This window comes from Zonotrichia albicollis, chromosome 5, assembly GCF_047830755.1.
Source record: "Zonotrichia albicollis isolate bZonAlb1 chromosome 5, bZonAlb1.hap1, whole genome shotgun sequence".
Lineage (NCBI taxonomy): Eukaryota > Metazoa > Chordata > Aves > Passeriformes > Passerellidae > Zonotrichia > Zonotrichia albicollis.
The window spans coordinates 52,454,893-52,482,539 of record NC_133823.1 but is presented as its reverse complement, the minus strand read 5'-3'; the positions used below and the strand labels follow the sequence as shown (position 1 = coordinate 52,482,539).

Sequence of the window (27,647 nt, the reverse complement as noted above, 5' to 3'; positions counted from 1 at the left end):
TTAAAAGAAAACAATATGCAGTATGAGTAAATCATATAGCAGACAAAAGGGGCAAAGAAAAATAAATGGGTTGTACTCAAGTTAGTATAAATCTGAATGCATTAAGCTCCTAAGGAAACTTGCAAGGACAGTATTAAGGTCACAGCATTCAACTTATAATTTTAACCCTGATTTTAACCTTAAATTTAATAAATCATATTATATATGAGAATTTTCAAGTAGATTTCCTAACTCATAATGCAAATGAACAAAATGATAACTAAATAGCTACAGCACAGCAGCTACAGAAAACCTGTTCCTTTGGCTAAAGGACAGCATATGGTTTACTAATGAACAGAATTGCAGTAAATCCTAAGAAAAGTAACAAATCCATATAATTTTAAGTCCCAGAAATTTTTGTGCTAAACTGCAGAATGTACTTACATTTCCTGACAGCAGTAAAAAATACAAGCTTTGTCGATTCTAACAATTCAGAATATGGTAGATGGAGTTCAGCCACATTTTCATCTTTACCTACTGCTGTCCTAAAAACAAAGCCAGCAATGGTTCTGAATATCAGAAGATTTAGCACAGTCAATTTCCCGAAAGGCTTTTGGTGAGCACTGAGATAAACTCTTCAAAAAAACCTCTTCCAGTACCAGGGGTTATAAACTACATCCCCACACTATATTACGTAGTACTGAAGAGAAAAGTAACTAAGGTTACTGTACAAAGTAGTAAGCACAAACAGATGCAGAGATTAGGGCAGATGAATATAGATGCAGAATAGATGAATAGATGTTATAGATGCAGACTAGATGTGGAGGTGAGACACTGGAACAGATTGCCCAGAGAAGCTGAGTATCTTCCTTTAAAGTGTTCAAGGCCAGGTTGGACAGGGCTTTGAGCAACCTGAGCTAGTGGAAGGTGTCTTTAAGGTCTCTTCCAACCCAAGAGATTCTATGATTCTGTAAGATTAAAATCGTGATTCAAAACACAAACAAAATATGTGGTTCGTATATACATATATTTTTCTGGACTTACAACATGTACATGAAGCACAGCCAAGTAAAGCCTGGATCCCATCCTGCTCCAGCCAGTGGCAAGTTCTCAACAGACTTCATTAGATACTAAATTACAATTACCCTAAGGCTGTTAAAAACCTGTCAGGATATTAAAGATGACTTTTAGAAACATGTACGGTAACCTGTGTGTCCCAACAAACCTAGGTAGTGCATTTCTGTTTTTTAAAACTTACCAGAGTAAAAAAATAAAATTAAATTAAAATAAAAAAATCTGTAATTTAGTCACTACCATTTCTATAGTAGGATGGCATGGTGGACTGAAATGTTAATGGTTAGTGACTCAATCAACCATTTGCAACAGCTGAGGGTGCTTTGCCAAGGTTGGGTTTGCAGGATCCCAGCCCGGGGGCAGAGGGGATGAGCACACACCAAGAGAGGCCACAAGCTGGGGTCTGAGCCATGTGAGGGAGAAGGCAGGTAAGAAGCAGAGGTCAGAAAATGCTTTTTATCACTCTTAGATAACAGGCACAGTTGTACAGCTTCTCCCAGGGCATTCACAGACAGGTCTGAAGGTTTCCATCGCTTCTGATGGGCACAACTGGCTCAACCACTCTGTCATGAGAGGCAGCTGCTCTGTCTTTGAAGGTGTCATAAACCATCAAAGACCCCCAGAGTGCCCCCTGCCTCATTTTTGGGGCCTTCCACCAGAGGACGGCATGTGATCCACAGTGTTACATCAGACAGTGTAAAACAACCCCACCAGTAAGGGAGAGATGTCTGACATAAACATGAACATTTATTAACCCATTGAACTTTGTGTTTTGGGGGCTTCCCCCACTCCAAGCTGATCAAGATAGATATCATCACTTCAACTAACAGACAGCAAATAACAACAATCAAATCTCCTTGCTAGATGGGTGGTGATATCTTTCCTCTCCACTTATCCAATCTTATAATTTTCTTCTCATTCTTTCTTTCCCTTATGTATTTTCTGAAGTGGTACCTTTATACTTTTTTAATGTTATATTACTACAGGTACACAATAACCAAAATGGCTACATACCTCCTTTCCAAGGCAAGCCCATTATTCTAAAATAATCCCTACATAAATATATCTATAATATATATTAAAAAACAGTCATTCAGTGTCATTTCATTCTAATCTGCTGCAGGAGATCAATTAACAAAAACCTCAGCCACCCTCACCTTCAGGGGTGAGTAATAACAAAGAGAAAATGCCATTAGCTTCTCCCTTATCATAACATTATAAAATCCTGACCCTGTCCTTCAGCCAGGTCTGTTGATATGAATATTTTTAACTGGGATCTTAACCAAGAAGGATGCTAGACTTCCCCCCAAAAACTCCTTTTCAGTAAAATGGTGCAGAAGAAGGGACTCTTCACATTTTAAAAATACCTTCCCCCTCCACCTGAGGGTCATCTGCAGATCAGTTAATCAGGTCCAAGATGATTTTTAGTCACATCTGAGTACTAAGTGACACTTCCAGGTCTTGCCCTCACAAGATTCAATGGATATACATACAGAGAGCAGAAATAACTTGGCAGAGAGTACTAAATGAGTTGTGGTTTTGGCTGGACTCCCCTTTTATTTTAAATAAAGCTTCTTGGAACTCAAACAGTAGCAAGCACTGCAGATGAAAGCCAAGTATCATTACAATCAAGTCAAGCAGCAAATGGAAACGGAGTAACTGTAGTCAAGGAAGGAATCCTGTGTCCTTATTTCTCTCCCCAGCAGTGCTTGGATCTACATATTCTTGATGTCTCTGAAGTCTGAGCAGGGAGTATGACTTCCAGAGAGAGAAAATCTGAGAATTTAAAGCTTGAGGGTCCTGCTTGAACACAGATGCAACAGTTGCCTTCTGGCAGGAAATAAAGCTGGCATGGAAATTTCACAAAAGGAATTAAAAGATGTTCTGGAAAGCAGCCAAAAGGAAATCTAAAGAACTTCAGCAGTATGAAGACACATACCAGAAGCACATTAAAAGGAACTTCAAGACAGACCATTAGGTTTAAGAGTTAAGGTTACCCATCTGTTGCCTGGGTAAAAGGTTGAGTGAACCAGGGGAAAATGTTAATTATTCCTGTGAGATATTTAGTCCAGAAATATTCATGCTGTCTTACATAATTTCCAGTCTTGACCACATGTCAGCTGTCAAGGGGAACAGATGTATTTTAGATTCAGCCCAAATTCTGACCTACAGGAACTGATCAACGTAGGCCCCTTTCTGTTCTTCAAGTCTGGGAAAAAAGACTACCTGACAGCCAGTCTGACAGCTATCTGTGAGTTAAAATATCTTAAATGCAGATAAACTATAGCTCATGCCTTATATCACAGTAATTGTTGTAAATATCTGATATAGGCATGAGTAATCAGTTATTTTACAGAAACATAACAAAAAGTGGACAGTTTTTAAAGCAGCTAGTTTTGAAAACAGAAATGGAAATCCATGGAAATTATCTGAGTAGCCCCACAGCTGAAGAGATGAGCTCTGGGAGTTTTTATTTGTAGAAATGTTAAAGGGATCTGTTGGACTACTGCTCTTAAGAACTATTATGATGAACAGGTGTTTCACCCCATCTCTACTTTAGCCTGATGAGTTACTATTGAACTCTTTCAATAAACTCTGCTTATGCTTCCATTAATAAAAGCAGGTTTTGAATAAAGGAAAATCTTTCTGTGTTCCATCAGAAGGTTTCTCAGTGGGGCAAAAAACAAAGAAAAGAAAAAAAACTACTCTTTAGATAAGCTCACAAGAACCAACACTTATAAGCTAAAAGACAAGATTTTAACAAGTTCCTTGTCCTTCCTTGGATATGTAAAGTAGTGAAGTTACTGTTTTTATACGAAAAAATTGTGCTCAAGTTTGCTTGGACTGTGCAGCAGCTCTCCTAGTGGAAGGTTCCACCTATAATGGCATGTCCTAGTTAAAATGTTTAGGTAACTCTTGCTGTCACATGTAGACAAGTCCCTTCTAGTTACTTGTATTTATTTTAAACATGCAGGTAATTGGCACTATTTCCCCAATATATCTTGCCTTGCAAAATCCTTCAGGGTTTCACTTACACAATAAAATCTCAGATTATGGAGCCAATATCTGGACTGCAAAAACTCTAAAGACAAAATATAGGAGACTCTGGCAAGCTCTTTTATTCTTTCCTTAATTGCAATTATTTGGATTCTATTTTTGTGTTAGATTATGTCTGTGCCCATATGCACAAATTTCTCAATGAAGATTTTTGGATCAAAGGTGACTTAGCAAGAGGTTCATTAAAGGCTTTGAAATATTTGCAACATTTCAGAAAAGAAGACTGCCAAAACGAGGAGTTTTCAAGAAAACTGTGTAAATTCAGCTGCTAAAAAGAAAATGATTGGGTTCAGTCATTAAAATGTAAAATATAGGAATAGTTTCCTGTGCTAACCTCAGTATAACTATATTCATCAAGTCTCATCTGTAATAACCAGGCTGGTGTTTGCTCTGTGGAATCCAGACTGCTAATTCTTCCCATTTACAACAACTCCCTGGCTTTCAGGAACAAAAATAATTTTCTGTCTAAATATACTTACACTTAACAATCAGAAATTAATCCCTCTGCAAACAACTCTCCACACTGGCAATCACCTTTGTTAGTAATTATTTATAGTGCAGAAGCATCAAAGATTTCTGCTTTCACATTTTAACATTACTACATTACTACCATTTCCCGGGATAGCTGTCAGACATTTTTCTAGTGTACTTATAGTTTGTATTTCCTCCCTTCCTTCTACTGTGCATAAATACTGCAAAAGCCTCCTAACAAGGTGGTTTTGAAGGAGCACAGCAGTAAGCTTCACTCCTCTGGAAGTCTTCACCATGCTGACCAAGCTGGTGCCCACTGAGCAGGTCACAGGGAGCAGCAATGGGACTTTGGTGCCAAATTTGCACCGGACAAGACAGCACTGACCATGGCCCCTGTGCTCTCAGGAGCAGGCAGCTGGGGTGGTTCCCTTCCTGCCAGCAAGGAACAAATGTCAACCAGGCCAAACTTGCTGACATTTTCTGAAGAGGCTGGTGGGCTAACCAGAGCCTCTTCCCCTCTGCTCTGATACTTCCCATGCAATGGGAGTGGCTCCAAAGCAGCAGGGAAGGAAAGATGGGCGTCCCAGGCTACAGATTCCTCTGGAGAATGGGCAATTTGCCGACAAAAATGGCATCCATGTCAATTTCAAACCAAATCCTCGATTTTAAATGCTTTGAAATTAATTTAAAGGTTGGAAAAAGTAAAAGATATTTTCAATAAAGCAATTTTAAACATAAAAAGCTGGGGAAAATCAACACAACAAAGAGTTGTGTTGATTTGTACTCTGTACAAATCACATTCAGCAATAATTTCTGCACCACAGTTCAAAGTTAAGGCAACTAAAACCCTTTAATGGGATGTAATATGAATTCTTGCCGTAAATATTGAAGTTTTAATATAATTGGCTAATTTGCAACATCATAACTGCTAACAGATGCGGCTTGTTTGTTTTAAAACTAGCACCTTTTGTAACATTTGCACAGTAACACAGAAGGCCTGTACTCTGTTTCCCTCATTTTTTTAAATGCATGTGGAAGCACAGAAATGTCTACTCTATCAAGTAAGGCCATGCTTAATCATGGAAAATAAAATCCACGTTCAAGGAAACAGATTTTCAGAAAGCTGCAGCTCATCACCACCACAGGTGAAAATCAGAAGACAAGGACACTGCTGTCACACCATGGTGGAAGGAAAGTTCTGCCCCAGTCAGAGACAAGTGTCACTGCCCTGAGCAGCCCCGTCACACATCGACCAACAGGTGTGTGATCATTTGGGACTTGAAGGACAGTGCCCTACACACCAGCTCCTACTGCCTCCCAGGGCTGAAACTTCTCCATGGCCATTCCAGGACATCCAGATTCACATTTCAAGCAGAGCAGCTGGGAGGAACACAGGCACACCAGAAACATGCAGTAGCAGTGATCCACAAACCTTCTGTGAGTGTAGCATACTCTTGTGTACCAACATGCACAAAATGTTATTCATATTGTACCTGAGCAATGAAAATAACCATCATCCATATGACTTTACTGCACTCTTAGTAAGGCATTCCAGGAAATTCTGTAAGCTGTAAGAATTCACATCTACCTATTTCAAAGAGGCTGCATATGTGAATTCCACTTTGATCTTCACTGCTGATTAAAGAGAATATACTTAACCTAAATCTTCCATTCAAAAGAAGACTATAGAATACACATCTGACTTCATCTTGTACTGGTTATTCCCATATCACAGATCTGCATGCAGCAATAACAGAGATCAAATCAAGCAGGGTGTCAAATTAACATGTAGCATAATGAAGAGTCTCATTTGCTACCTTGGCAGTCAATTCAGGCCTACACTCACCAGTTCACTGTGCCTATTTGTTGAATTTTTCTGATTTATTATTATTATTATTGATGTTATTAGTTGAAATTTTATTTTTATCACAGAACAATGTAGAAATAAAGACATTCTATCAGAAATAATTTATGAAATAATAACAGATTCTGATTTACAGCTATACACTTATTGAAGACTTTGTGCCAGGTTCTATCATAAACTGAAACCTCTCAAACAGTCCAACACAACTGGATGAAAGTCTAAAAATAAATTATTGCTAATTGGTGACCAGCTTGTTGCTTGAAAACTATTTTTTTGTTTCTATTTTTAACATCTTAGAATAAGGAGAAAAAATATGGAGTCATTAAAATCTGAGATAATGAAATAATCATTTAATTCAACTGAGATGATCTTTATTTCTACTACAAACTGGCAGAGCAGGTTATGGTTATCTTTAATGCAAACAGCACTACCACAGGCAGCATCAGCCTCAAAATTTAAGCAAATGATGTTATTTTTTACAGTCACTGATTATTTGCAACACCAGAATCGCAGGAACAAAAGCACTGCAAACAGGAAGAAGTATGGTAACAGTAACTAAGTTCTAATCAGACTTGCACTGAACTGGAGAATAATAAACCAACCCTCAGTCTTTTACTTTTTTCTGTACTCTACATAAAACACATAAATGTCATTATAATACAGATGTTTGCATCCTTTTCTTCTTTTTTTTGTAACAGATGGATCAGTGAATATGAAAGAGACAAACACTGCTATATTTAACAATACAGATCCCAAACCCTGTCATAATAATTCACAAAAGTCACTGAACTGCATGGCATATTGTGCTGAGGTTTTTATTAGGAATCAAATTTCTTAATGTACATTTTTATTATTTGTCTTTCACTGGCAAAATACAGTCTGCTGTTATTTGCTTTGAAGCAATAATAAAACAGGAAAAAGAGCTTTTCAGCCAGGTAACACTCCTGAGAATAGGAACTCTCCTACCATATATAAGGCTGCTTTGCTCAGTGGGGCTTTTGTTCTTGGTAAAGATTTGGGGAACTTTCACCAGGAATAAGTAAAATATACCACACTCATGACTAAGGGCAAACTCAGCATTAACCTGAGAACCTTGGAAACAGTTGATCAGGAAGGTGCCTCAACATGGCTAGAAGTTAATTTAAAACCCTTTCTTGTTTAAAAAATCCCAAAAGTGCCCATATTAACTTTATCTCATTTTTTGAGATTATTACCTTTCCCTGGCTACAGGGAAATTAGCCTGAACTACACTGAGATTACACTTTGAGCAAAAAAATTGTGTTCTCTAAGCAGACAGTCCTTGGGACAAAGCCTTGCAATGGTGATTAAATAAACTGTGGATGGGAAGTTCCAAGGATACAACTAGTAATGATGTAGTAACACAGGGTAAACAGTAAGGATGGATTACCTTTTTATGGCTGTAATAAAAGATAGTTCTTCATTATAAAATATTCAGTGTTATTGTATAGTTAAATATTGTATATATTGTATATTTTAAACTGATAAGAGCAACATCTACCATTCTCTAAATTCACCATTTAAATATATGATGTATTGCTGAAATGTCTAAGGTTTACATGGAAAGCATATAGAAAATATATTGCTAAGTACAGTTTTCATAATGATAAATACACTAAATAAACTTCTCCCACAGTGAACAATGACACTGACTCTACCTGCACAACATTGTTTACTTTTACATCATTCAATACTTTTAAACTGTCAGTTTCAATTAGAAAAAATCGAGCTTCCATGGACTGTATTTCTATGCCCATGGTTATCTTACATACACATTGCAGAGCTGATGTCCTGAACTTCTGGTTTTAAGGTTTATATGTAGCTCAGTCTATTGCATATAACAGCTATATAGTTAAATATTCTATAAACATTTCTATTTATAATGTTTCTAGTCCGCTGGCACCTGGAAAAGCTCCAGAGTGCTGCAATTATCCTCTTTTCCAGCTCCTTGTTGTCACTGTCATGGAAGGAGCTTGGCTTTAGCTAATATTTCACATGGTCCTTTTCTTCTGTTAATACATCTTATTCACTTCTCCAGGACCTCTAGCACTATACAGCAACCAAATACATTTATTATTTAGAAGGTGAGTGCAAGATCATCTACTGATTACATATGCATGCAGAGAGAGCCAAGGCTGCCATCAGATTGCCTAAGGGCAATCCACCAAAACCACTGATCCAGCATCAGAGATTTATTCCTTGGCAAACAGGAAGATTGCAGCCCAGCCTAATCACACTTGGTAAAGCTTTAAGGGTACATGTGACACTGGTGAATAACTGCTGTGTGGAGAACATGACATTAAATGAAGAGCCAAACCCAGTTAACTGCACACCTTTGAAACGTCTCCTGCAGCTCAGAGTGGCTTGAAGTGCCCTCTTAGGATGGTCTAACAACCAGTCCTTAAAACTCCTTGGAAAGGCAGGTCTTCTGAGGAGGCAGTAACAAGTCAACACTAACACACTTCTGCTCTTCAGGAAAGCTGGGAACAGCAAACTGAGAAACTCCAAAATCCCAGCCTAGGATCAACATCCTAACCTCAATCCTGATTTATGATTTCTTCATCAAGTACATTTGGCAAGCAAAATAGAGACAACAATATTATGAGCCTAATAAACGTAGCATGAATGGAGTACTTTGAATGTGTAGCTGGTGCTGCATCATGGCAAGCTGACAGTGTAATTCACTCTGGCTAAATCCATCCTGCCTTTTCTGGCTGTTAGAGAATTGCAGGCCCATGTCACCCGTGCAGACATTGCCTTAAATATCGGTGCTGTGCAGATCCAAGTTTTTGGTTTTCCTGGTTGCTGAACCCCCCATCCAGCTGCAGGTTTGGGTGAGTGAACAAAGGGACAGGACTGCAGTGCAAGCCAGAGTGGCAGCAATGCTCCAGCTCTGCCTCTGTGGCTGCACCCAACTAAGCTGCATGAATAAAGATTACAAAGTCAGCAACATCACTTGGATGGAATAAACCTTACTAATCCAAATCTTCAAGGCTACTCACAACATTCATCTGAATATCACTGTGAATAAAAGAACCAAATCCATGCACAGAAAGACATAACCATATCCTGTTTAACAAGGGACAAAGTCATGCTTTGACAAGGTTTACCCCTGTTCACCCTCAATTCAAGGAAAAAAAATAACACAAGTGACTACGACTACACTAAGAATGAGTAATAACTTCCAGGGTAATTCTAAAACTGTTTCAAAATTATTTCTGTAAAAAGATTAAAAAATCATCAATATTCACAACATAAATCCTGAATTGCTGGAGGTTCAGAAGAAGAGTTACCTCTTGTACTTTTCTTAATAAGGAGAAATCAGTGAACTAGAATGACCAATGGAGAGCCTGAGCCAGCAGTGTGTTACTTGTTTGCTATATTCATCCAATTAATACCTCAGGTATTGAGGTCTGATTCAAATTATATTTGAGATATTTATGAAAGAAAAGATCATAAACAAATTTCTTTTTGGCAGATGAAAATTGATAATTTCCTCTATTTTGGATTACTGAAGAAGAGAGATACTAACTTTTTTCATTCAAGGAAAAAAAAAAGAAAAGCCCTCAAATCTGTCTTTATTATCTGCAGAGGACTTTTCTCTACAATCATTAAGGAAAAAAGGGTTCCTTTATCCTTTATAATAAACATTTCTCATTTTATGAGTCAATATATTTTGTGCTGCGCTGCTAATTCTCATAATTCTTCAAATATCATATTTTAGGGTATTAATACACCATTAACATGATTAACTTTTTCACAGAAGTTAAGCCATATGGAACCATGGAACCAAATGGAACAATTTGGCCATATAATTGTATAGATAGTGCAGGTCACCTTCTGCCCCACTGCACCAGTGCAACTCCACTGGCTCCACTTGCATTTGCAGGCCTAGACCAGGGGAGGGACTGGTGTCTCTCCAGAAACTGGATGTATAAACATCTTTTTATTCCTTTCCAAAACAGAGATACTCCATAAAAAGGCAGGGATCAATTCATAGCTAGACTTTTCTGGATGCAACCTGCAATACGTCTTCATTGCCAGAGAAGAATTTCTCCAAATAAATTAGGGATCATGGAGGTGAAACACATCCTTTAACACAGTTTGGCAAGAATAGCAAATTTTGCTCATTATTTCTGTTAATTGTTAAATCAGTAAAATACAGAGTCATGGGATTAATCTAACAGTTGAGTAGGAGTGGCACCATGGATTCCTGCAACTTTTTGTCCCTACCAGGAGCACAGCAACCACACCAGGCAATTCACTGCTCAGAATCAGATCCTGTGGGGCTGATCCCAAGGCCCTGTGACAGCAAAGTGTATCAGCAGTCCTGTCAGTTTTACCATTAATCTTACACACAGGTAACACCAAGGGAACTCTAGGACTGAAGGACATCCTCTGCCCTCTAAAGCACAGAAGCCTCCTTTATCCCCCTTCCCCCAGCTCACCATTTTCTTGCTCTCTCCCCCACAGACTCTGTCTGTACAGTAATGAAGGATCATGTTTCTCCCATCCAACCCATCTTCTCTTCCCGTGCCTCTCCTCTCTCCTCAGTGCTCCTGCAGTTGCTGTGGAAATAACACATTTTACTGACCCAACACCTCCTGGGCAACTGGTTCCCACAGCTGTGGTGCAAAAGGCAATTAAGATAAAACACAGCTCTGCAATGAATCACAAGCCTGAACAGATCTCAGAGGTCATCTAGTCCATTCCTCTGCCCCACGGGAGGCTCAGCTATCCCCATGTCATTTCTCACAGACATCTATGTCACCTGCTTTTAAAAACTTCAGCGATAAAAATTACTCAAGCTCCCCTAGGCAATATATCCCAGTGTTTCACCACCTTTGCAAAGAAGTTCAATCTTTCCTCACAGCTCATTTTTTCTAAGCCTCAGATATTTTTTCTCTCTTTCTTTACAAGCCATACCAGATCTTTTCTATTTTCCTCACACAAACAACTCCAATTAAAGCAGTTTGCTTCAAAAGCTACTTTTGAAAGTGATCATTGAAAAATTTGCTGTATATTGCAGTTGGAATTAAATCACCTTTTTCCATTGTGCAACCATAACATAATTTTAAAGACTTTAAATGACAAAATTATTCATGTTCTGCTTGCTTTAATGCCACATTGTAGTTGTGCACATGCAAGAGGAGAAACAGGGCCAGGTAGTCACTGTTGTCATATGTGTGCCTATAATGCCTATTATAGTATAATAGTTACAGTATAACAACAAATCAAAAAATTGCTGAGATTTAAAAACCAATTCAATTCTCCATAGTCAAGGTAAAGCCAAATTTGTTACAGATAATCCCAATGTCAGAAAATAATGACCTATCAAAGAGATGAAATTTGACTTTGCTCAAGCAAGCAGTTTTGTTAGGAACACCTTCAGTCCACAAGCAAGAGCAGAGCAAATCAGATTTGGCTCACAGCTTTCCTATACCCTGAATTCATATGTCATCTGACTGTCTGGGATTTTAGAAATCACTGAAAAAGTAAACCAGGTAGAGAAGTAAAGCAATGCTATAGTTAACCTACATCTTCATGATTTGTTGCTGGCTTTACTTTCCTCAGTGAATAGCTACAGGAAGAAAGTACATATAAGGGTTAGAAATACCTCCTTTAGTAAATTAATGTAGTCTGCTGCATGGAATAGCAAGGACAGAGGACACCACTTACCAAGACTTTAAAACTGTGAAAATGAGATAAAATTTTGATTATTCACGAACAACAAGGAATTGTAACTTCTGTAACACACTGGACACCACATAAAGCATTTCTTCATTTTAAATGGTGGATTACAAAAGTCAAAGAAAAACTTGGATTGGACCCCAAAGAAGTATAACAAGGTAACACATTATTGCCTTTCCATTGTTGCTACATACTGCACTTAATATGTCCAGGACCAAATACAAGGCCTGTGAAAGGACTGCACGCCTTTACAGTTGAGAAGTCTTAAAGTTCTTTCAAGGAACCAGATCTTTAAACAAAAAAATACAAAATCCCACAGAAGAACAAACAAAGCACATTTAAAGCAGCAGTTTAACTCATGTATTCATTATGCATTTTTAACTAAGTGTATCAATGAGAAATTAAAATTCGTGATGCTCCTCTTTGAGCATCTGAAGGTCTCCTTGGAAAAATTTCACAGATAAATCCATTCCCTCATGATTTCCAAGAGCTTTTAAAAGGTGTGGCAATGTCAGAAATAACAGCTGTGAAGAATTCTATTACACCTGACAAACTCTGCATTCCCAACAAGAATTATACTAGTCAGAGATGAAAAACTAATATTTTGCTACTGAAGATTTCAAGAACAGATGCCAACATATTTCATGATGACTTCAGATCACAGGAAAAATATAAAACAGGTCAGCATTGATATTCAAATTGTATTTTTACCCATTTCAGACAAGCCCCTCCATATGCAATGACAGAAGAACATCCAGTCATTATGATGCAAGTATCAAGTGAAGATAAAACATTAGAAAAATCTAACACTTGTCCCAGCAGTCACAAAAACTACTAAAAATCTCCATCTAATTTTTAGAATAGGACATATAGTCATGACATATAAAAGAAGAATATGTGTTTGAAAAATCCACCATTAATTATTTTCCTCAGATCACAAAACAAGAGACTTGAAAATTCAATTTATAACATTGCTGCACATCTGAAATTCACCATGTATCAAGTACACTGCAGTAATTATACTGAGCATTTTGCAGAATCCAAGGCATGAATTTACAAATTTAAACAAAGTTCCTTCAAACAGGTGACCAGATCTCAAAACATAAATCATCATTCTGAAAACAAAAAAAAACAAAACTTCAAAACAAATTTGAAAATGCACCAAAACATGAACCAGAGTGCAAAGAATGTCCTAGAGGCAAGATTAGCAAGCAATTACACCAGTCACTGGTAACAGTTACAGTATACAGCATTTTTAATTTTTCTTCTGAAAAATCTGCCTTGTGGTCCTGGCACGACAAAAATCATCCTACTGTTTTCTCCAATCTAAAACAATTCAAATCATCAATAATCAAGAGAACATCAGCTGATCACGTTTCAGGATGCAGCATGGGAGTATTAAGTGACTGAGCACTGATCAAATGACAACAGAATCTGGAGACTGTGTCTCAAGGAGTATTGGCTGACCCTGATGTTAAGTATGTTCATATTATATAAGCCTACAGTGAGTTACTGTTTCTGCTGCTGAAAAGTGCTGTTAAAACTGCACATACAGATATATTTGCAAAGTCAAGCACCTACAAACACATTTCTCCTGTTCAATCAATCTTAAAATGGCCTACTCTTAAACCAACTTTCTGGCAAGGAAATACAGACCAGTACCTGACCCAACCATTTCACGTTCTCAAGGTAAATTCTCTCAGCATTTAAGGTATGTCACCTGCAGGAAAAATTCCTTTTTATGTAACAACCTACAAGTCACTGAATGATTTAAAATGAAGGTGTCTTTTCTTTTCTCATGTACCTTGCACAAGGAACAGAAAGCAAGCAGCAGCATTTCAAAAGATGATGCTTACATATCCCTTCTAAATGCCTTCTAAATGTATACAGTTCTCTAGAGAACAATCAACTGAGCAATGTCTGTAATGCTCAGGATATAATTACCAAAATGAGATGCATAACCTTCATTACACCAGCAAACAGTTAACTTTACAGATTATTTCTCTTACTTTGGTGCTCTCAAACCTTTTTTTTTTTTTTTTTTTTTTTTTTTTTTTTTTTTTTTTTTTTTAGTAATGAAGTGCTTCCAATCTTCTACATTGCAGCTACTGAGCATTCAATGCCAGGTGCTGCACACCTCACTAGCAGAAACTCAGCACAATGCAAGACCTTCTCCAGCCCGTGTACTTTCATACACCGCTGTAGCATAACAGAATGTCTTCGGGATTCAGCAAATTCAGACAGATTCTGTTGCTACATCGCACAGAAAAAACGCCCTGAAATCCCCCCGTTTAAAAAAGCAAAAAAAAAAAAAAAGGAACAGCTTGCATCTCCAAACATGACAGTGCATTCCCAGCATAGAATATGCAATGCAAGAAGAGAAAAATGACAATATTTATGTTACCTTCAGTCACATAGTTGTGGTCTCGCAGAAAGCTGTGGTTAATTTTCCGTGTGTCCGTGTCCTCGCCCATTTACAGCAGGATTACTCAGCATGCCTATCCGCAGTGGACTGATAGCATCAGCAGAGGTCGTCACAAGAGCACCATCCATGCTGCCACTGCCTAGCAGAGGCGGGGAACACACCGGGCCACTGAGCACAGCATAATGAGGGCTATTGAGGCAGCACACATTGGGAGGGGGCGAACAACGAGCGGGAAAAGAAAAAAAAAAATAGAAGAAGGAAAAAAGGGGGGAGAAAGGGAAAAAGAAGAAGGAGGGAAAGAACGGCTCCGAGAAATTACGGATGCAGAAAGCCAGCAGGGAGCTTGCGTGAAGGGAATACTTCTCGCACAGTTAAAGAATAGCCCAGTTGTGTCGCAGGTACTCCGAGCACGAGTGGCCCCGCAGCGGCTGCAGCAGCGGGAGCCGCCCGCAGCCGAGCCGAGCCGTGCCGAGCGGAGCCGCCCGCAGCCGAGCCGAGCCGAGCCGCCCGCAGCCGAGCCGAGCCGTGCCGAGCGGAGCCGCCCGCAGCCGAGCCGAGCCGAGCCGGGCCGCGCCGCTGTCACACGCCCGTGCTGCATCACCCTGGCCCCTCCCCGCCCGCGGCCCAACCGCACCGCATCTGCATGGAGCAAAGTGAAAAATGACACTGCAGGTAATTATTTCAGCTCCTCCGCCGCGGAGATGGGCAAGGAGAAGAGCTGAGGGAGGGGATGAGGGAGAAGAAACTTCAAGCTGATTAAAGGCGTTTGCATGGACACGTACTGCACACGGAGATGGGGCCGCGGTTTTGTGCTAGTCTCACTGACATCTGCAGCAAGAGCAACAGTCGTTCAATGTCAGCCTCTATAAATATTACCGAAACTGCCAAATATCTGCCTGTGCAAAAGGATTCGTCAGAGGCAAGGAAACCGTTCAGAGGACATAAGATAAAATAGCTGTTACTCATCTTTTTTTACCCCCAATTTTGTAGATAAATGTAAAATTACAAAGTATTTAAGAACCACCTCTCTGGCTTCCCTGTACAGGAAAGAAAAGCTGGACAAAGGGAATGTTTGCAGGTCATTGGTTTTCTTAAACCTGCTACTCTCTCAGTTCATTATCCCATCACCTTGGAAAAGCAGTGTTGAAATGCATATATGCAGAAATATGAAAATAAGTACAAGAGGAATATTACTCACTTGCATTATAAAAGAAAGCTTTCTCTTTATTCCAAATGCTTAATGGTTTATATTACAGCAAAATTCTTTCAAGTGAACAGACAAACAGTTTCCTGTAGCTTTTGGTATCTATTCAAGAAACCACAAACTGTTTGCTGCTGAAAATATGTATTCAGAAAAGGTAAGCACCACTGAAGTTTAAATATTTGAAGAGAAAGCAAATGGCTGTATACCAAAACCACCACTACAGCATGATAAGAGTGTGCACAACCACAAAACCAACAGAGAGAGAATCTTGTGCTTTAGGCCCTGGAATTGAATATGGAAAGTACAATTCAGTTTTCACCATTACTACAGTATTTTGTGTAACAGTGAATCAATTTTTATCTTTTTTTTTTTTGGTATTTGTTTTTCTTTCTTTCTAATGACCTAGGACATACAGTTCTTGAAGGAAAATTCAAGTACCTGCTATTCCTACAAACTGGCACGTGACTTCGAAAAAAGTAGAGAACTACATAAAAACCTGCTCAGGAATAAACGTCTAATTTCAGGATTAAGCAAGGCTGGAAGGGAAAGAAGAATAGCAACAGAATGACCTTCATCTTTTTCTCAGTAATAAAGCAAAACAAAGCAGAACCATCTCCAGCCTAACAATATTGTAAAACCTTTGCATTTGAGCAGGTGGGAAAGTAAGAGAAGTTATTCTGTACTTGCACCTGTACAGAACACATTTTACAATACTAGGAATGTTATTTCTGCATTTAGAGCATCAGTCACTACTGTTGCAGTACTCACCGCTCTCCAGTATCTGCCCTGTCCTCCTCAGAACAGAGGAAGGAGGCCTTGCAAATGCTGATCTTTAGTTTGGACAACATGGTTCTAATCTATGTGATGATTTATTTTGCCCTTCCCTGACACATTATGTTCTTACCTTGGATTTGTTTCTCCAAAGGCAAAGGGGTCTATGAGCATAACACAGTGCACACAAAATCCCAACTCTGCCAAAGCCCTTGGCAAAGACTGCAACAGTTTACTCTCAACTATTTAATAGTTACACCAGTCTGGGTAAAGAAGTCACCTCCCTTCACCATCTCTGCAAACTGCCTGCCCTTCCACAAGTCTGTCCAGATCCCTTTGGAAAGCCGCCCTTCCCTGCAGCAAATCAAAGCCTCCAGTGGAGACCAGCTGCCAGCTAGCTCTAACTCCATTTACCACCAGTCCCTGGGCTCAGCCATCCAGCTGGTTTTTACCCAGCAAAGAACACACCTATCCAAGCAAAGAGCTGCCAGTTTCTCCAGGAGAATGTTGTGGCAAACTGTGTTAAAGGCTTTACTAAAGTTCATGTAAGCAACATCCACAGCCTTTCCCTCACCCACCAAGGTCCCCTCACCACAGAATGAGATGAGCTGGGCCAAGCAGGACGTGCCTTTCATGAACCTGGGCTGGCTGGGTGTGATCCTGTACGTGCTGCTTGATGTTGCTCAGGACAATCTGCTCCATGACCTTCCTTGGCACTGAGGTCAGGCTGACAGGCCTCTGGTTCCCTGAACCCATTTGATAGATGGGTTCTATCACACTTCACACCTGCTGCCCTCCAGGCAGCTGGGACCCACTCCTCCCTGTTACCCAGGGCTGCTGGTGGATGATGGAAGGCGCCTCATGAGCACCCTCACCAGCTCCCTGAGTTCCCTCAGATCCCTCAGGATCCCATAGATTTGTGTGTCTCAGTGGTGTAGCAGGGCACTGATCATTTCCCCTTGGATTATGGTGGCTCCATTCTGCTCCCCATCCTTGTCTTTCAGCTCAAGGGACTGGGTACCCACAAACAATTTGCCTTGCTCTTAAAGACTGAGGCAAAGAAGGCATTAGGTACTTCATCTATTTCCTCATTCTCTGTCACTATTATTTCTCCCTGCATCCAATATGGAATGGAGGTTCTCCTTAGCCTTCCTTTTGTCCCTGATGTATTACAGAGCATGGATTCCCTTGTGAAGGTAACACTGAGAAGTTTCCTCCTATTACTGTAATGATTCCTAAAACTGAAAGAAATGTCACCCTGCAGGGCATTTGATCCCAAAAATCAAGCAGCACATTTGAGTAAAAATGCATAGGAACAACTTCTATCTTCAAATACACAGAAAATGAGCATGTGTTCTGTCCTTTCTGAGAAAAAGAATCGCATGGAAAGATTATTATTGAAAATAAATAGATAATATATTATGCAAATGATGAGTACAACATCAAAAAAGTCACACTGACAGTCTGTAAAAAAAAAAATACTGGAACCATTTTCTTTGTAAATACCTCTACATTTATGTGACCAAGATGGTTGAGAAAATTTTGGCTTTCATGTTGTCCCTGCTCTTCCAGGAAAACTCACTAATAACTTTTATTTGTCCTCAATCACTTCAAACATTACTATTTCTATGGTCTGTTATTTACAGCCTACACTGGTTATTTTTTAGGTGTAATTTAAGCAGATAGAGGTGTTTTCATTTTTCCTAGGAGCAAAGTGGACATTTTTTTGTGAAGTCAAAATTGTAACTTCCATCCAAAGATAATTTTCTCTACTCACCATTAGAGAGGTTCATGGACAAGTGGGTCAAATCACATTTACCTGGTTCTTCTTATTTTTAAGTTAAAAACAATCTCATAAAGAGGAATGGAATGAGGAGGAAGCCTTTAACAAAAACCCTAGACAATATTCCCAGTGTGCATGCAAATGCCTTCCCTAAGATTACGAGCCAAATCCTTACTGTGTGGCAAATATTAGCACTCCACTGACTTAAGTAGGTCAGTTCACATGAGAAAGATTAGCAAAACTCTGCTCTAAATTTGTAGCACAATGCAAATTTGTGAGCCAACATTTGCAGATAACTAGCTGTGCCATTTTAAAATGCTACTCATTATCAATCCCACCTATAACCTACATAATTTGATCTGGTCAAATACCCAGGGAGAAGGTGGTGAGGAAGGAAGCTTTAATCAAAAGTGTATCAGTTATTTGGAATTTCATAATAGTCCACAATGCTACTCATTAAACAACCCTCTAATTGAGCTAAATACAGTACAAACAGAGAAATAACAGTGCCCTGTACTAAAGAATTTATGAGTAAACTATAAAATGGAAGAGCTACATGCAGATCAGCAGTGACATTTAGGTAAACAGGGAGTCAGTAATGAGGATGGAGTCCTGGTTTAGAGCTTTCTTCAAAAGAAGGTCATTAGAAACTGTGCAAAGAAGCAATAAACTGGACTCAAGAGGTTGAAAAATAACTGCATAACAAGAATAAAACAAGCTTAGACATAAAAGGAGGAGAACTGGCCAGCAGGTCAAGGAGGAAAGTAAAAGGCAAGAGCAGGCATGACACAGATGCCAATACAGACTGTGGGGGTCAGTAAAAGAAGAGTTAAACAGCAAAACAAACAAAAATGAATCTGTGCCAGAAGGAGAAAAATCTCATAGGACAGGGAAAGAAAATATTTAAAGAGAGAAATAAACCTACATTTCCCTTTGTTGTTTTGGGCAGAAGAATCAGAGAAAGGGGAAGGTAGAAGGGAAAAACAAACAAAAAAAAGTCAACCAACCAAAAAAAAAAAAAACTAAAACAAACAAACAAACAAAAACGAAAACAAACAAAAAAACCCAACAGATATGGTAGCCAGTACCCTGAGGCAGAAATCAAAACCAATTTATAATACAAATGGAGCTGAGAAGGTAAGGATTGGAAACAGTGTAGTCTAACAGTAAGGAATTGAAGAAGATGAGAACAAATCTGTGGCTGAATGTTGATCTTGTTTGCTCATTGCATTTCCAGCAAGAAGCTCTGCAGCAGAAGAGAGGGAGGAATGAGGCATTAGAAGGCAGTTTGTCTTAAAGGTTACTGTGCAATCCTGTTTATAAACACCTGTTGAATATAGCCATCCTGTTTTGCTCCTGCAGAACATTTATGTTCTTCTCTTAAACACATTTTCTTGAAGAGCCTCTGTTTAGCTTTGTCAGATACTAAGAGCGCAATCTTCAATAACTATTAATATCTGAAATAAAACATCATCAGGTACTCCAAGTCTCCATTTTACCCCTGAATTACTCCATTTTACCCCCAAATTCATCACTCCATCTGAATTAGAATAATTATGCTTGAACTGCAATTGAAAAAAATAATAGTGGAATACTTAAGTATTTTCTTCATCTAACAGTGGCTTTAAATGAAATGAAACTGAATTTTCAGTTGGCACAGAACTTTAATTATTTGTAAAGCACAAGAGATTTAAAGACTGTGATGGTAAAAAAAACCCTTAGAAGTTGCACAAATTTCACCAAAAGCAGACTATCTTAAAATATTACTTTAATTTAATGTTTGCGAAATCAGAGGAGGGTTTTAAGAGCTTTGACAGCATTTGCTACTACTAACCATATCTTAGTATCAGCAAACTGTGCAAAACAGTGCAAAGTTTCTTCAAATAAGGTAACACATACAATTAGTCAGCCACAAAAAAAATACAACAAAATGTTTAGCCAACCCTTGACAATCACAGTTCATTGAATCTGAATTTGCTTACCAACAACACATGTTTATAAGATAGATATTGTCTCCCTTTGATACATTTACAGAGATGTAGAACACCCTGCTACTGACTTCTCCAGTTAGGACATTGGCAAATTAGTTTTGCTGTTCATTTGTTTATTCATAATGTCCACAAAAATAAGATTGTATAGTACAGTCATACTTCTGTAAAAATACTTTAATTTAAAAGGAAAAAGCAACAAGGAATTAAAATGTGATAAAAACCTATCACATTTTAACCTTAGCCTTCCTCCAGCTCTACTCAGCTTTACAGAGAAGGACTCAGCTCTCAGGGAGGGATAAGACAGCAAAGTCACTCCCTTGAGTTTGTGTAGTTTTTCTTCTCAAGTCCTTCTGAAGTCCTTCTTGTATTTGTTTAATAGCCAATACAATATACATTATATTTACTACCATGCAGTTCCTTTTTTGATTATTTCTGACAGCTAAACAAAAGCAAATAGATACTGCCAAAAGCTAACGTAAAAAGCAATAGAACAAAAATTATATCAATCACAGCTCTCAAGTAAAAATTGATTTTGTTTCTTTTAACACCTCATAAGTAATCGTTTGGAATCTTTACATTTACAGCGTTTAATTCATATTTTGCTACAGTCTTCAGTTACATTTAATATTTATTTAAAATTATGATGCAGCCCAACAATTTTGAAAAAAACTAATGGCTGCTATCACAATTGGAAAAATATGTCATTATTCAAAAAGGGGAAATTTTTTCAACACACTACCTTTTGCTGTGTTAAATCTAAAAATAACACCTGCCCAGAAGAAGTAATTTATTTTCAGCCTACATACTCCAGACACAGAGTAAAACTAATGCCTCCCAGCAGCTGGTGATTCTGGAAAGCAAGCAATTAAAAGTTATCATTGAGTAATTTAAATTACAGAAGCCAATTTCTGTCAATGTCTTTCACCCTCTCTGTTCAGGTGAACATTGCATAAGGATCCTGGGCTGAGTCAGAGCCACTTCAAGGTTTGCACCAAATCAGAGCATGGGATGAGCTGAATACACTCCACACTCACAGCTTTTCACAGAGGAGCCAGCAGTTTTGCTCTTATTTTTCTGTGATGTGATGATGACAGCGGTAAAACTCAACAATATGAAGAGCCCTGGGCCTGATTTAATGATTTTTACTAACTGAGAGAATGCAGCCAGGATATTTGGACATAAGGATCTTGCAAGAAGGCTCCCTGAAGGAAATCAGATGCCCTGAGCTATGACACCCCTGTGGCCCCAGGATGCCCCTCTGCTCCTCTCTGGGGCCACTGCATCATTCTGGCTGCAGTGGAGGTTTCCCATCCTACCACAGCAGCTGCACACCAAGCCCCCCCCTCTGTGCTCCATAATGACGTGTTAGTCCAGTCTGGGCACTGCACACAGGTGCTCACTATGCAAAAAGGAAGAATTGGGAAACAGGAACAGTTCCATGTGGACTGCCTGAGCAAGCCTGCAGCCAAAGAGCTGGAACTGTGCTACAAACAGCAACTGCACCTTTGCCTGCTCCTTTTGTGGTTTAAAAACCCACCTAAAACAAGTCCTGCAAACTATCAGCTAGTGAGCTCAAGGAAGCAGGTAACCAGAGCATGAACAAATTCCAGGAGTGAGTTCTGCACACTCTAGGGGCAAGTTTTAATTTGGCAAATTTCAGAATACTGTAGCAGGTTTCGGTGGGATCTAGGTTTAGCAAGAGATGGAAGGCAAAGCTGCAAAACCATAGGGAAAGAAAAAGCAGAAAGAACAGACAAGATGCCAAAAGGAGACACTGGAAGTTTTCCCAGAACTTACTAATTTGAAAGTTAGGCCAATTCAACAACTGCAGCAGGAATGGGAAGAGTGGTCTAAGGGAAAGAGCACAGGATGAAGAATTAAAGACCAAGCATTAATGCCATCTGTGAGGCTTTAGCCACATCATTTATCTTAATTATTCTTTTTCCCTCTTCCACTGCCTTGCCTATTTAAACCAAAAATTACAAGAGCATAAACACTGTCTTCTCTACTGCAGTCATCACATGGAGACTGATGCAGGACCCTTGGGCAATGCTGATACTTATGAGACGCTGCTCCTAGCCAAAGAAGCTCATCTGTTTCTAAAACAAGCTTCTGTGTCCTCTAAAACACAAGGCAGATTATTTATTCCACTGCAAACAACACCACAGTAAAAGAAAAAAAAAGAACAAACATAGGAGAGTGGCTCAAGATGAGTTTCACATAGAAAATCTCTCAGTGACAGTCTGTCACTGTGCCAAGTAAGCCAGAGACCCTGGTGGGCAAAGGAATACAAAGCCTGAGGAAGACAGTAGGCTTGGGGACAAGTGTTTAAACAAATGGTTCCAAATTATCCTTTAACTTTCTACAGAGGTTACTCTGCTCCCAAGTTTCTCAAACTGAAATGCTACTACAAATATAAATATGTTCCAAACAAGAAATAGTATGTTAGGTTTGGTATCATTGCATTGGTGGAGAAAGCCTACTACTAATTTTGCTAATGTAATTTAGCTTTTAAAATACTTTATACAGGTATTAATTAACTCAAATACAGTATCACTTGCACATTGCCTCATACCTAATGTATGACACAGCTTATACTTTGTTACTGCTGTCTGGTGTGTACGGGTCACTTTTTCTCTAAAGGCACACCCTATGACAGCATCCTCTCTCCAAATTGCCCTGCAACTTCAGTAAAGCTCACTACCATGTTCTCCTGCTGTGCAGGGGAGAAAACCTCTTTAAATGTATGTCTCTACAAGCAAGCCTTTAAAATCATGCTGCATATCATTTATTAAAACTACGATTTTTATGTTATGGCCTTTCTTGCTCACAAAAAGCAAAAAACCAACCCACACTACCAAAAAATTATGAATTTGTAAAGCAGAAGCAGATCCTAAGAAGGATAGTTAAAGTTCTGCTGGAAAGGGCTGGAAATCATGAAGGAAATGTTTCAGTGTCTGTTCATGATGAACAGATCTCAGGCATCAGAGCACACAGTGCCAGAGGCTGCTGATGGGGCTGTCACAAGAGAGGAGCTTCAGGCCAGAGCTGTGTGCTGCTGCCCCAGCAAGTCACCCAGCTCTCTGCCAGAAATTATCTCCAGACAGGACCTGTCACTGCACAGCCAGGCAAGGCTGCAATTACAAAACTAACTTCATACCCTAAGACAAGATGACCCACATCCCAAATAACTTCTGTAGATGTCAGGCTCTGGAGTGGGGCATAAAGCCTCCTGAGACTGAAAATCCTGGAAAGAAATTAAATAAGAACCTACACATATATACATGGTGCAAAATAATTATAAAGTTGCCACTTGAAGGTACTGGACAATCCAAAGAAATGTTGCTTAAAATACAGATCAGAAAGGGGCCTGATAAAGGAATTTATAGCAGGGATACAGGCACTGTCAGAACTTCCTTACACTGTGTAGATATATTTGTGTGCATATTTATCTAAGAAACGGACTGGGAAGAGAGGGAGAAAAGCGAGTGAGAACAGTTTCCAACACATGCTAAGGGTTATATTCCTCCTTCCTGAATAACAATGGACCAAAACACATTTCAGCAGTACCCTGGTGTGGCATCTGGGTGGTCAGGCTACTACACAGTCAATCCACAGAGAAAGGAAAACACTTGCTAAGACAGCTTCCAAAACTCAGCATTCTTGAAAGATTAAGCCAATAAGATACAGAAATCTCAAGAGATGGAGCTTGAACAACTTCAACAGAAAAAAAAAAACAGGGGAAAGAGATCAAAGCAAATACAAAGAAACAAACTTTCCACACAAAATCAAGTGAGGAAAAAGAAAATTCTTTTAAATAATATGGCCTATCACAAAATATCAGAAGCTGACTGAGAATTTGTAACGCCTCTAAAAAGTTTGTTAGTAACTATAGTGAAATGACAAGGAGTAATTGCATGTGCAATTTGGTGCAATTGAAAAGGGTGCAAATTGAAAGAGGAGAAATTTAGGTCACATATTACAAAGAAATCTGTTACTGTGAGGGTGGTTAAGCACTGGAACAGGTTTCCCAGGGGGAAGCTGCCCTGGCTATCCCTGGCAGTGTCCAAGGCCAGGCTGGATAAGGCCTTGAGCAGCCTGGTCTAGTGGGAGGTGTCCCTGCCCATGGCAGGAGGGGCTGGGACTATGATCTCTAAGTCCCACTCCACCCCCCTGACATTCTGATTCTATGACTTTTCAGACTAAAAAAAAAAAAAAATTAAAAATCAAATCAAACTAGCAGCTTATATTCACACTTAGGTTAAAATACAAACCACAGGCACTCTTCATAACATTTTGCTAATTCAGACCTCAAAATATTTCAGGTAATAATAGTTCAGGAACAATTCCTGCCCATGGCAATTCTGTGAAATAAAATCAACATACAGGATCATTTATTACTGGTTTTGAATTCTATACACAGTCATACAAAGATGTCAGTTTGAAAGGGACTTAGCCCAAAAGACTTTGTTATTCACAGGTCTGCAGAATAATTACATGGCATCTGACAGGGCATTCAACTTGACTCCTTCCTTTCAGCAGTGTAATTAATTAATTCAGATAGGTATGATGCAAGCAGATTTTTCTCCAGCATTACTTTGCACCACAAAAAATAGTTGCATATTTTTGTATTCTCCAATAGCTAAGGTGACATGCAAATCCAGCCATCTGAAGCACCTGCAGATCCTGGCCATCCTGGGCCACAGAGGCAAAGAAAAAAGCAAAACAAAAAGCTGCTCTAAAAAGGATACAGTGCTAGATTTCTTTTCTTGTACATAATATTTACTGCAATATTGCTAAAACAGCCTCAAGAGAGAGGAAAAAAACTAGTTGTGTCAATATAAACAATGATTTTGCTGTTAGCCTTTCCTCCAGATCATCCAAATATTTAAACTGCTGGAGCATCAGACGTACAATAACAAATGCTGCACCTGCTGTAAGAGCTGAGAGAGAATTCTGAAATAATACTTAGTTGGCAAAACAAAAGCTAAAAATAAATACAAGCTATTTAAAATGGGAAAAAAAACACCAACCCACAGGAAACAAACACATAAGCACTCAATGGTGTGAGAAAAAAAAAAAGTAATTTGTATGCAAAAATGTAGCAAGAAATCTGGTACTGGACAATATTAAAAGTTTGCAAGTCATTGCAGAATTTTGAGGAGTATGAAATCCCATAGTACATTGCAGTAAACAGAAAATGCACCTAAGCTCTGTTCCACTTCTGGCCACCTTCATACCAACAGCAGCAATCAAAATTCAGAGAAACTGAACAAATCACAGAGGTGATCTGACATTGGAATTTGAGAATTCCAAAGTAAACAACGACTGAGAAGACTCCTGTATGAACCAGCTGAAAGGAATAGAAGCCCAAACATCAAATTAAATCATTTTTATTTTGGCTCAAGACATAGTTAAGTGCAAATTAAATTATAGGAAAACTTACAATGGAGAGTACAAGTGGAAAGCTATTAATTGATTTTGCAACCTAATGAAGGACTAAGCACCTACAAATTAAGTGCTGCAATGAAAACAACAGTGGTGCCTGGCCCCAAGGAGAATTTGGAAATGTGGGGTGAAGTGCTTTGCCTACCCAGTGTGGAAACCTCCCACCCAGGGGAGCTCCCTAGAACCAGCACCCAGGAACACTAAACACAAATGCTCAAACATCTTTTCAGAGCTTAGAGATCTCAAATAAGGTCACAAAGGAGACATGCTTGCTGATATAAGATCTAGACCGTGAGTAGGAATATACCTATTATATCATTATATACATTTAAGATATATATATATTTATATAATTGTGTGCTGCTAAGTAATATGGGAAATACAGTATCATTTCCCTTAGTTCAAGGGGAAAAAAAAAATCTGAGTATGGGACATCTTTTCATTAAAATCCTTTCTTAGAATTTTTCCTGCTGAAGCTGAGAAGTTTCAGCAACAAATGTAAGCATTTGCTGAATGTGCTGTGGAATGCAGCAGGTGGATCCATGATTGGTCTCCGGTGGATGTTTGGATTTACTGACCACTCACGGCAGAGCTGCTCTCGCTCTCTGCCGAGACACAGATCTTTGTTATCATTCTTTTCTATTCTATTCTTAGCTAGCCTTCCGAGAACCTTTTCTTTCGACTCTTTTTAGTATAGTCATAGTGTTATATATATCTCATAAAATAATAAATCAAGCCTTCTGATCATGGAGTCAACAATCTCGTCTCTCTCTCATCCTGCAAACCCCTGTGACCATGGTCACAGACATTCACCATATTTCCTGCTTAAGTTGCCCCCGGCAACAATTAAATACAAAAAAAAAATTATTATTTGTAGAACCAGAAATTATCCCAAGCAAAATGAGCACGTCTGTGTCTTTGTGATGGAGATGCTCACCATGGCCAGGAAATCTGAAATTTCTGAGCCAAACCTGAGGTCAGTTTCAAGTTTGTACACTGACAATTACTTTATGTAACAGAAAAGCAGTCACCTGAATGGGATCTGGAACCACAACTGCATGCAACAGTGTGTAAGAGAAAATTCAACTTGGCAAAGGGAAAACAGGAGCCCTCACCAAACAGAGGCCAATAACTGCTGCTGGAGAAGGAAGGTCTGCTAAGGAAAACCAAGACCCAGTGCCTCACTAACCACTTAAACAAAAAGGAAGGGAAGGGGTGGCCACTTAATAGTATAACTTTTGCTGAACTCTGCAAAATTATATTTAACCTTACTTACAGCTAGACAAGGATTAACACAGTTGCTGAGCAAGCATAAATGCTAGGCCTTAGCACATCTGTAAGAGAATGAACTAATTTCCACTAATGAACTGCTGAGCCAGCGCAAGGCAAGGACCAAAGCATGGGAAACGTAATGAAATAACGGTATATTTGAGACAATTATAAATCAAGGAAAAGAGAATGATTTCTCTTGAATGAAGCTTCATGGAGCAGCTGCCTGGGGAGGCATGAAGAAAGCTATCTATGAGACACAATACCTAAGGGCACAGTGACCAGCAATCCAAGGACAGAACAGAAGCAGTAAAAAACGTGAGTAGTCCAGGAAAGCAGGGAAGTGAGCTGTGGTTATGGCAGTTTGGCAGAAATAAAGGCAAATTCAAAAGTCAACACTGTGGGCACAGCAGAAGAGGATAAACACTGCAGACTCCAGCAGCAGAAAACTGACCCTTTGTAGAGACATTAAGGTTTTTCAGAGAAACAACTTGATACACCAGGAGGGATATCCTTTGATCCCTCACGTCATGAGCGCAGGTTGTAAGGGAGGGGGTTGGTGTATTTTATGGGCTGGGAGGGCATAAACCTTAAAGTAAAGG

At 39.1% G+C, this 27,647-nt stretch overlaps 1 protein-coding gene across 8 annotated transcripts in view; it reads right to left on the bottom strand.

Moving 5' to 3' along the window:
• Positions 1–27,647, bottom strand: part of PPP2R2C (protein phosphatase 2 regulatory subunit Bgamma) — a 189,412-nt gene that overhangs the window by 118,902 nt on the left and 42,863 nt on the right. For 4 of the 8 annotated variants that reach the window (XM_026792620.2, XM_005485740.4, XM_074541727.1 and 1 more), the window contains exon 1: positions 14,559–14,699. The exons of 2 other annotated variants lie outside the window; for them this stretch is intronic. Coding sequence is in view for 2 of the 6 variants with exons in the window: in XM_005485739.4 (XP_005485796.1) it covers positions 14,559–14,628 (70 nt within the window). In the remaining 4 variants the exon portion in view is untranslated. Of the gene's footprint in view, positions 1–10,911; positions 11,032–14,558; positions 14,700–27,647 lie in introns of those variants that run through there. 2 more of the 8 variants (XM_026792621.2, XM_005485742.3) reach the window with 2 other exon arrangements.